The following is a 12,174-nucleotide window of genomic DNA, read 5'->3' on the forward strand; positions in this document are numbered from 1 at the left end:
TCTCAATCTGTTCAACATCAAGGAGAGAAAATGTTCAAAACTCTACCCTCGACCAGAATCAGCCTCTCTCAGTAGAATTTAGACTGCATATAATCACATTCAAAAATCAAAGGAATAAAATACAACATTATTGGAAAATAAACATTGCATCTGGTGTATATCTTGTGTCATATTGCATGTTATCTCTGCCAAAAACTCTTGAGCTTTTAGCCTTTACATTAATACTGTGCAACATGAAATAAACCAACTTTTAAATAGGTAATACATACAGTAATATGCACAAAGCAACATGTAGGCCTTCACATTTGAGCTTTTCAGTGCCATTAAACACTAATCAATACATGAAAACATTTTAAATGAACACATTTTTAACCTGATATTGGGAGTACATACCTGTTCAACATCAAGGAGAGAAAATGTTCAAAACTCTACCCTCGACCAGAATCAGCCTAACATAAAAAAAAAAGACAACTGAAACGTGGGCTTCAACACAAGAGGATAGAATGACGATCGCTAACATACAGCTAAACAAAACACGAGGTTAGCTAAGTTAGCAATTTCTCAAACTCAAAAATAGCTAAATTCACGACACAGCTTGATTAAATGTATGTACACTCATATAATATACATACAAGTTACTATGTGCACTGAAACGTTTTAGTTTTAACAGGTATATATCAAGTTTATATCACGCCGAAGTGAACACATACCTCTCTCAGTCGAGTAGAATGCAGACTGAGAAAAGCATGCGACAATTCCGCATATAACCAAACCAACACTCTAGAGGGCGCACTTACAACTAACTCTCCCAATATCTGTAAACTACACGAAATGCTGAACAATACAATATTTTAGTGAAATAAACTCACAAAATAAAATAGAAAATGAAAGGTTGCAAAAATATGTAATTCTTTGACCTGTTACACTGGGACACAACAAAGCAAAGACCACATATACAAAGTAGCCTTTATTGAAAATAATTAATAGGGATACCTCATAATACAGCCATCACAAGGGCTAAACAGGGTGGGTCGAACCAGTCAGACCAAGGCTAAAAATAAGTAGCACCATGCACAATAGAGTAAATAGCACTAGATTTAAGACCAGTAGCACACCATAGAATAAATAGCACTACACATTGTAAGATCAATAGCACAGCACACTATAGAATAGATAGCACCACACACTGCAAGATAAATAGCACAGCACACTATATAACCGCCTGTAGTATCAGGATCCTCTAACAGGGCCTCCTAGACTCTTGCAAACCTAGCTTGAATATAGCCTACATGTATATTGCATACACGCACAGTATTAAAGCAACAATTCCCGGTGCATTGAAATTAGCTGTGCATTTCATTGAAGTTTTAGCCTAATGGATAAAATATTTTATGTCTGCACCGACCTAGGCCTATAAAGCACTAAATTAGGTTTTGACCACAAAATAAATGTAAAGTAGCTTAGCCAACGTGGGCTACTTAACAAAAACGGAATAGAAAGAACTTATAACTTTCCATAAATGTAAATGACAATTTTATATTTCCATTAAGTAGTGATTACTTTTGTACAGTGAATTGATGTCTTGACTTGAACCTTTTCTGTTAGGCCTATTGACAATATTGTTAGGTTAAAAATACAAGGCAATGCAGATTTAAGATTAGGTCTATATTGCTGGAGTAACCTAGACTAGGCCTAGTGATAGAAATCCTATGGTTTAGTTTATCCTATTTTTATCCTACAGCAAGAACAGTCATAGGGATTTTGAAAATGAGAAAAACAGGTCCAAAACGGACCCGGGCCAGATGAGCCAGGAATTTTATGAGGCCATTACGGGTCCGCGGCGGATGTATGTATCAATTAGCGGGTCCCAAATGGACCCGCCGCGGAGGCAAGGTTTTAATCGCGGATGCGGAACAGATGCAGCGCGGAGCCGCGGCGGGTCCGCGATCCGCATTCGTTGCGGATCCGTCACTGAGCTCTAACAGACACCGATACAGTTCCGCTTCGCGAGTCCGTTCCGAAAGCCGCAATACCTCCGCAGCGGTTCCACCGCGGAGTCCTTTTGCTGTGTGGGTAATCTTTCTCAGCGTCCAGGCCCTCTTGCTAATTTATCTTTTCCGCCGGCTACCCTAACCAGCAGCGAATGGCTCCCTCCCCCCGTTGAGATGAGTACTAGCGTGGCACGTAGTATCGTCTGACTGCAGAATTTCATATGATAAACAATTAAGTCTTGTTACAACAACCTCGTCTCTCCCTACTCTGCGCTTTATAGTCCCAGAGCCCTGCCAGAGCTCCCCCTTAACAAGTCACAGGTGCATCATAAGGCTATCCCAGTCATAAAGATGAATAGAGTACCCCAGCCGACAGGAAGTGCTGCATTTGCACTAGAGTATATACTGGAATTTCATATTTTCTGTGAAATAATTTCACAAAATAATAATTATTTAAAAATTTTACAGATCTAGTCGAAATGTTCTAATGATGCAAATGTTTTTATCCATTGTCATTACTTTAAATGAGCGACCTTTATTGTGAAGGAAAAACTAGATTCCGCCATTGTATAGCCTAGGTATACCTCTCAATATTCATAAATATAAGTAAGTTCGTAGGGCCTCTTTCACTTTCTTCAGTTGATTTCAATGTTCGCCATTAACTTAACGAACACGAATAGTGTGAAATACTGTAGATAGGTATGCTATGTGTATGTTTTACTTTTAATGTTGACAAAATAGATAGGTGTCTGCTGAACATTTTAAAACAAAATAAGTCGTAATTTCAGTGATCTTAGCAGCTTCGTACAGTTCAGATAACATCGAGTGCTCTTTCCTGAAAATGTAAGTATGTCCTCTGAACGAAATGTAGGGCAGATTTTGTCAGGGTGTACAAATTTGGGTTTTGTACGTTGATGGATATGTAAACGCTGGACATTAATCAATGATACTATACTGTATGCATTAACGTGAGTCAAGATGAGCCCTTGAAAGCAAATATATTAATACAAACTGCCTTTAGTGGTCCGTGTTCAGAGTGGTTGTGTTCGAAAGGATCAAAAACGCAATGTATCGTAGATAATGTTAACTGACGGATTGATGTAAAAATAACTACCCGTGATTTAGAAGCTAGGTGATTTGCAATGAGTTGACAATCGCTTGTAATCCTTTTGAACACAAGGGACATTAGATTCCTAGTTGGTGCGGTGATAGGAATGACAGTATGGAAGTAGTACTCTTCTGAATCAGATGTTAACTTAATACTTATTCTAGAGATGTTATTATACATTTTAAGGGATGTTTCAAAATTGAATCTAGCTTAAACGAACTGATCAAGACAGAGCAATTTAGGAGGTAATTGATGTACATTTTGCTACATCTGTTAAATAAATTGAGGGACGTTTTATTTGTTTGTGTGGCATAGATGGCGGCAGAAGTCACTGATGCCTCTCAGCTTGTGGTTGAAGTTGAGGAACTTGAAGACAAAACGGATGCCAAACCTGACCGAAGAGGAAGATTTCTCCTATTTGGATTGTAAGTCACAAATTACAATTTGTATTTACTAAACAATGCACAAATATCATGATTTGCAAATATGAAACATGATCCGCAAAAAACATTCACTGCCCATAAATGAACACATTTTTCCTAGATATCAAAAATATATCAAATATGATTTGTGATGATCCCTCACAAATGTTTGTAAGTCCATGTATCTTCCATTAGATAGACTTATCTGACCAGTGATATTGGTTTTAGCAATGCAAATGTAATTGACTGTTCAAGTGTCGAAGGCCCCCCTCTTTTGCTTTTGGAATGATTTTTCACTTACAGAACTCTAAATACAGACCTTTACCTCATTCAGTCAGCATGAAGAAAAACCTGTGTGTGCATTTTAGCCAGTAGGCCTAAATGCTCTGGTTGTAAATCTGAGTATAAAATGAGTTCTAACTTCATAGTACAATCTTCTCAAATATAGCTTGCAAGCACAAACTAAATGTACAAACTTGTGAATGTAAGCTTGCAAGCACGTACCAAAATATACAAGCTTGCAAAATGTAATTACAGATTTGAACATCAGACTTGTAACTAGGCTTGGGTATCATTTCAATTTAATCGATTCCGAATCCCGGTTCCCATTCCAATATTTTTGGGAGAGAATAAAATTTGCCTGACTTTTATTTTTTGCAGATTTAGGCTATAATCAGTCAGTTAGTGGTGACAGGATTGAGGAAGGTTTCTTTTTCCCTTCATTTATGAAATATTAATATTATTTCTTATAAGGAACGATCAACAAAAACAATTACAAACCCAAACTATTTAAATAAATAATAGAAAAATATAACCTAAATGAAGGAGACTCAACCATAGCAAAATATTTAACCCCTTCCTTGCTATCATGGCTAAAGTAAAAGGAGTTTCTGTACTAGAGGGGGGGGGGGGTCAATGGTGTTGAACCAGAGGTGTAGTGGTGCCCTCTGAACTTTTGTTTCCCCGTTAATGCACGAAAGTCGGAAATACCATCTGATATTTAGATTTTCCCCTGTCAGGGGTGCTTAATATGGAATGCCTGTCATTGGCTAAATACACAGGATACGCATTCCTTGTTTTTCAAATTTAGTATTCAGCATCTCCTTAAGATTTGTTAGCCAACAAGCTGTCAGATTATTATTTGGCCTAACTGACTGAATGAATGTATTGAAATTGCCCAAATGTACTTTGTTATGCATTGACAGTCATCAGGCTGGTCATAGACAATGGGGAGGTGACTTGCAGGCTCAACTAGCTATTGAGAAAGGCAGTTGGACAGCAAGAAGACCCTTCTCATCCTCTCGAAGATGAGCTGTGGAAACTGAAGAACACCTTCAGCCTCTGGTTCATCCCACCAACTACATTACTATTGAACACAAATCTATAGATGAATGCAGCCTGTTTGATTTTTGCTGCTCCAATATTGTGCAGTGTTACTGTGGTTGGTGTTTGGAAGAGAAGCTAGAAAAAAAGAGAGAGGCCTACTGTGAAATTTGGTGGAGGAGCAGTGATGATCTGGGGATGCTTCAGCAGGGCTGGAATTGGGCAAATAAAGGTTATCCTGGAAGAACACCTGCTTCCTTCTGCTCTGACATTGTTTCCCAACTCTAAGAATTGCTTTTTCCAGGAGGACAAAGCTTCATGCTACACAGCCAGGTCAATCATGATGTGAATGGAGGACCACCAGATCAAGACCCTGTCATGGCCAGCCCAATCTCCAGACCTGAACCCAATTGAAAACCTCTGGAGTTTGATTAAGAGGAAGATGGATGGACACAAGCCGTCAAACAAAGCCGAGCTACTTTAATTTTTGTGTCTAGAGTGGCATAAAGTCACCCAACATCTACGTGACAGACTGGTGGGGAGCATGCCAAGACACATGAAAGCTGGCGGGGCTGACCGATGGCTTAAGGTGTTCCTCCACTTACTGGAGACGTTGAGGAGGGTCTTCCCCCTCTCCTACAACAGATGCCTCTCTCTATAACCAGCCTGATGACTGTCAGTGTGTAACAAATGTACATGTTTAATATTCCATAATAAACATTTACAAATGCACAAAGTTGACAAATTCCTCATGATCTGTAAATAGGAAACACGGTCCACTAATTGAGAGGTTCCCGAACTAGGGGTTGCGACCCCATGTTGGGTCACCTGATATGAAAATGGGGTCGGGGAGAATGTTTTACAACTGACTCTTACAGCTTAAAATAAGGAGGTCATGAGAATTGTCTAGATATCGAAATGGGGTCGTCAGCCAACAAAGTGTGGGAAACCCTGCACTAATTGACTGAAATAGTTGTCTCGTCATAATCCACATAAAACCTAACGGCACAATGCGATACTTGTTTGTTTCGATTTTTTCCAGTTCATTTTCCCATAAGGGATTTTACCATCCGCTTCAAATAAGGTACAGTGGGGCAAAAAAGTATTTAGTCAGCCACCAATTGTGCAAGTTCTCCCACTTAAAAAGATGAGAGAGGCCTGTAATTTTCATCATAGGTACACTTCAACTATGAGAGACAAAATTAGAAAAAAAAAAAGTGTGTGGAAAAACTTGTGAAGACTTACAGAAAACGTTTGACCTCTGTCATTGCCAACAAAGGGTACATAACAAAGTATTGAGATGAACTTTTGTTATTGACCAAATACTTATTTTCCACCATAATCTACCAATAAAAATGATAATAAAATGTGATTTTCTGGAAAAAAAATTCTCATTTTGTCTCATAGTTGAAGTGTACCTATGATAAAAATTACAGTTCCCATGAGTAAATGTCTCAATGTAATTTCTAAATGATACAAAAAAGCTAACATTGACCTGCTTTTTCATTCCAAATCCATGTGCTGTTGTGTTGAAAATAATGGGGTGGCATTTCTTCTGTCCTTTTTCTCTAAGCTAGTTATTGCCATTAGTGAGCAAGTTAGCAGTGCTTTAACAAATACATTGTTTTGTTTTACTTCTAGAAATGTTACTAATAGTTAGCTTGTACAGTATGTCGATGTTAGTGTCAATTTCAGACCATGATGTTTTTTTGGGATGAGCATTAAAAAGGGAGAAGACAACTGTAGAAGTTCAGCAACAATGGTCAACTTACCGATTTGATCAGGGCCAGGATTCTGAATATAATACATTTTGAATATAATTTACGCATCTAACTTGTATTGTATGACCAGATTGTATCGGTAGAGGTTTATTATATAGCAACAGGTATTCAGTCCTGATTTTGACCCTTATATTTTTGAAGTAAAGTGTTAAATTGCCAAACTCGTAAATCTGGCCATGCAGCTGCACTGGGTATTCTTGAGTTGCCTGTGTCACAGAGAGGTGTGTGAATGGAAAATGCCAGCTACGTCTAACAATGTGCCGTCTGTGGAACCCCGTTTCCAAAAAAGGTGGGACGCTGTCTGAAATGCAAATAAAAACAGAATGCAATGATAATTTAAAACAGAGTGCAAGTAATTTAATCCCTATATTTAAGTGAAAATAGTACAAAGACAACATATCAAATGTTGAAACCAGGGATTTCCCTGCATATAAAACTGAAACAGGCCGCCTTCCCAAAATCTTTCACCGCCTCTGAGTTTCGGCATGGTAAAACATAGTTTTGCGCTCATACGCTAAATAGCCTACCAGCTATTTATATCAACTATACCAGTAGATAATATAGGGCAGCAACTGTCACTTTTGATGATTGATCGGCAGGTGGGTGGGACCCCCTGTTTGGGGGCCGGACTTCCGGATTTGGTAGGTGGGACTTCCTTTGTGACGTATGCAGAGGTTGGACTTCTGGTGCGATGTATGTTCGGGGTAGGACTTCTGGTGTGACGTGTGCTCAGGGTGGTATTTCCTGTGTGACGTATGTTAGGGGTTGTAACTTCCGGTATGACGTATGTATGTCCGGGGGATGAAATATGGTATGGGTGTGTGGTGTGTGGTTTGTAATTCATGGTGGCTTTGATGTTTAAATATAGGGTACCAGAGGTCGGGAATGTTAAATTCCCCAGACATTTGATGTTACGATAAGTAACCATAAGTTTGATGTTTAACAATAAGTCGCCAGTGTTTGTTACGATGAATGTTACAATAAGTTCTAAGTGTGTACAACAGATGGTCTATAACCAGTTGGTGGTACCTTTTATGTTTTACGACGCCATTAGTGGCTGGCGTGGTCTGTGCGTTTAAACAACACAGACCCCAGGTGCTGGTCATTCAGACTAGCCTGAGTAAACTTACGTGTACATTATAAAGCATGGCAGATTTTTCAGCAATCATCATTGGGTTTGACACACCGGTGAAGGTTAACAGCTTTACCGCTGCATAGCAAGTTGGCAAGAAAATACATTAGGATGGTGATGACGCGATGAAGATGCCACCCCCGAAGAAACCGATGCGACGTTTGGCTCGAATTCATCAACTACACCAGGATATGTTAGCACAAGAGTGGAAGCTCGAAGATGGGCGAATTGGTGGATACATTTTCAACCCCGAGATACCAGAAGTCACATTTTATGAATTGTTGAGGTGTTTAAACATGTTTTGCCTGATCAAATGACCTTTTGTGCTAGTTTATGGAGCTTTATTTGGGGCCAAAGCAGGTGTTTTATTTGGGGCCAAAGCAGGGCACACCTTTAAATTCATCAAATGAATGAAGCAATATGACTGTTAGATTGGAGCAATTTCTGGACAATGATGGTATGTTAGAGTTAGACTGTGACTGCGCACTGTTCGACTGACGTACAGCCCTGAAGCCCCGCCTTAAACTAACACGGTCTTCAACACAGCATAAAAACTGAAAGTCCGCCTGAGACTATCAAGCAGCTGGCAGACTTTACGAAACCTTAAAAATACAACCAACCAGAGTATGAAGAACCCAAGGCTGAGGACTGGCTGTGTGACACCTTGGATGAGAATGCTGAATCCGGCTATGCTGTCCTGGACTCTGACGCCTCGACTCAACTGTCTTACCCACCAAAAAACTACCCACATGGAAGTATTATATATTGACATATATTTCGAAAACATATTTTTTATGTGCCTATATATTTTTTAAACATATACTAATATATGTATTATATTTATTAATAATAAATGGCCATGTATTTCATACGTATACAGTTGGGCTCATAAGTTTGCATACCCTGGCAGAAATTGTGAAATGTTGGTTTTGAGAACATAAGGATTAAGGATAGTGATCATATGAATCTGTTTATCACAGTTGTTTGGCTCCTTTTTAAATCATAATGAAACACAGTAAGACATTGTGCTGGAGATACAAATGAATAACGTAACTATTAAAGTTTTTTTCTGCATATTTACGAAAAATGCCATGTCCAACATTATGCATACCCCTTGAAATTTTGGAAAATGCATGTTTCTATACCTTTTTAAAATGGTCTTGTAATTTCCACCATCAGAGAGCACCTATAAATTGTAATCACCTATAAATTGAAAACAGCTAAACAGCAGTAGTTCTCTAGTCAGTTACTACTCAACTGCAAGTCATGGCTAAAAACAGAATTAGTTACTTTATTCATTTGGATCTCCAGCACAATGTCTTACCGTATGTTGTCACTTGTTTATGTCATTTCCAGCCAGAAGAAACCTATTGGTCAAATTAATAATTTTGGGCTTAAATGTATATTACCAATTCTCCAACGGTATGCACAACCGTATTTACATTTCTGAATTCAAATATGTTTTAATGTCTTAAATACATGTAATATATTTATATCAATTACAAAATTATAGTTTTATAATATGCATTTAGCATTTTCATCTTACTGATACATTTCCATATTTGTATTGTTTCCTGTCATGTGTTTATTATGTTATTTAATTGTTTCTTTGAATTACTTTTACTTAAAGGAATTGCATTCATGATACTCTGTTTAAATGTATGCATATTGTTTTCATAATGTGTCTTTTCCTAAATGTAACCTTGGAGTGCAACGTGGCTCATTATATTGAAACTGAAAAGGGTGCTACAGTGAAGGAAACAATTATTTGATCCCCTGCTGATTTTGTACCTTTGCCCATTGAGAAAGAAATAACGCATGTCAAAAAAGTTATTAATTGATTTGCATTTTAATGAGTGAAATAAATATTTGATCCCCTCTCAATCAGAAAGATTTCTGGCTCCCAGGTGTCTTTTATACAGGTAATGAACTGAGATTAGGAGCACACTCTTAAAGGGAGTGCTCCTAATCTCAGTTTGTTACCTGTATTAACCTTTTCACGCGTGAGTTTCAAATATTCCTATATTTGAAAATATTTATTTTTTTGCGCGTGATTTCAGTACTCTCTCCAGCATTTGAACTCACGCCAACATTTGAACAGTCACCTTGCTAGGTAAGGAACAGTACTTGCATTGCAAGCTTAAGAGCTGCAAAAGATGGTTGATAGCTGTAGCTAGCTAGAAAACGTCAGCTAACCGCTAGCAAACATCAGCAACCCGCTAGCTAACAAATCGTGACCAGTAATTCAGTGCAGTAAAAATTAATAAACTATATAAAATGCATTCACCATGGCCAAGACCAAAGAGCTGTACAAGGATGCCAGGTACAAGATTGTACTACACAAAGCTGGAATGGGCTACAAAACCATCACCAATAAGCTTGGTGAGAAGGTGACAACAGTTGGTCTGATTATTCGCAAATGGAATGGAAACTGTCAATCTCCCTCGGCCTGGGGCTCCATGCAAGATCTCACCTCTTGGAGTTGCAATGATCATGAGAATGGTGAGGAATCAGCCCAGAACAAGACGGGAGGATCTTGTCAATAATCTCAAGGCAGCTGGGACCATAGTCACCAAGAAAACAATTGGTAACACACTACGCCGTAAAGGACTGAAATCCTGCAGGGCCCGCAAGGTCCCCCTGCTCAAGAAAGCACTGTCTGAAGTTTGCCAGTTAACATCTGAATGATTCAGAGGAGAACTGGGTGATAGGGTCAGATGAGACCAAAATCGAGCTCTTTGGCATCAACTCAACTCGCCATGTTTGGAGGAGGAGGAATGCTGCCTATGACCCCAAGAACACCATCCCCAACATCAAACAAGGAGGTGGAAACATTATGCTTTGGGGGTGTTTTTCTGCTAAGGGGATGGGACAACTTCACCGCATCAAAGGGACGATTGACGAGGCCATGCACCGTCAAATCTTGGGTGAGAACCTCATTCCCTCAGCGAGGGCATTGAAAATGTGTCGTGGATGGGTATTCCAGCATGACAATGACCCAAAACACACGGCCAAGGCAAAAAAGGAGTGGCTCAAGAAGAAGCACATTAAGGTCCTTGAGTTGCTAGACCTTAATCCCATTTTGCGAAACGTCTGCCTCGAAACCTTAATGACTTGGAGAAGATTTGCAAAGAGGAGTGGGACAAAATCCCTCCTGAGATGTGTGCAAACATGGTGGCCAACTACAAGAAAAGTCTGATCTCTGTGATTGCCAACAAGTCATGTTTTGCAGAGGGGTCGAATACTTATTTCACTCAATAAAATGCAAATCAATTCATAACACTTTTGACATGTGTTTTTTTGGATATTTTTGTTGTTATTCTGTCTCTCACTTCAAAGGAACCTACCATTAATACTATACTGATCTGATAATTTCTTTGTCAGTGGGCAAATGTAAAAAATCAGCAGGGGATCAAATCTTTTTTTTCCTCACTGTATATGCTGCATGACAGTGACTAAAGTCAAAACTTTGGTGTATTTACTAAACATTTATCATTATATTGTGACACAATGGCAGTTGTATGATACTGTGAGTAAAGGTTCTTATTAAATTAAGATGACTGACTCTAACCAGCTCCTCCATGAACTGCCACCTTAACATGGTGGAGGGGTTTGAGTACCCGAGTGACCCTAGGAGCTATGTTGTCTGGGGCTATATGCCCCTGGTAGGGTCTCCCAAGGCAAACAGGTCCTGGGCGACAGGTCAGACTAAGAGCGGTTCAAAAACCCTTTAATGATGGAAACCATTTTGAGGACCGTGATGTCGCCCGGTATGGCGCAGCCGGGGCCCCCACCCTGGAGCCAGGCCCGGGGTTGGGGCTCGCATGCGAGCGCCTGGTGGCCGGGCCTTTCCCCACGGGGTCCGGCCCGGGCTCAGCCCGAAGGAGCAACCTGGGGCCGCCTTCCCGTGGGCTCACCACCTGCAGGAGGGACCATAAGGGGTCGGTGCGTAGATGATCGGGCGGCAGTCGAAGGCGGGGGCCTCGACAACCCGATCCCTGGACACGGAAACTAGTTCTAGGGACGTAGAACGTCACCTTGCTGGCGGGGAAGGGGCCTGAGATTGTGCGTGAGGTTGAGAGGTTCCGACTAGAGATAGTCGGGATCAACTCTACGCACGGCTTGGGCACTGGAACCACACCTTGAGAGAGGATGGACTCTTCACCACTCTGGAGTTGCCAATGGTGAGAGGCAGCGGGCTGGTGTGGGTTTGCTTATAGTCCCCCAGCTCTGCTGCTATGTGTTGGAGTTTACCCCGGTGAACGAGAGGGTCGTTTCCCTCGCCTACGGGTCGGGGATAGGTCTCTCACTGTTGTTTGTGCCTACGGGCCGAACGGCAGTGCAGAGTACCTGACCTTCTTGGAGTCTCTGGGAGGGGTGCTGGAAAGTGCTCCAACTGGGGACTCCATCGTTCTAC

General features: G+C 40.3%; 1 protein-coding gene across 1 annotated transcript in view; it reads left to right on the plus strand.

Annotated features, from left to right (window-relative positions):
* Window positions 1–2,583: 2,583 nt before the first annotated feature.
* casp7 (caspase 7, apoptosis-related cysteine peptidase) overlaps window positions 2,584–12,174 on the plus strand; it is a 31,672-nt gene continuing 22,081 nt past the window's right edge. Inside the window, exons 1-2 of the mRNA XM_010897562.4 lie at window positions 2,584–2,834; window positions 3,415–3,524. Coding sequence (XP_010895864.1) covers window positions 3,415–3,524 — 110 coding nt within the window. The 5' untranslated portion in view covers window positions 2,584–2,834. The remainder of the gene's footprint in view (window positions 2,835–3,414; window positions 3,525–12,174) is intronic.

Source organism: Esox lucius, chromosome 5 (genome assembly GCF_011004845.1).
Source record: "Esox lucius isolate fEsoLuc1 chromosome 5, fEsoLuc1.pri, whole genome shotgun sequence".
NCBI classification, from domain to species: domain Eukaryota; kingdom Metazoa; phylum Chordata; class Actinopteri; order Esociformes; family Esocidae; genus Esox; species Esox lucius.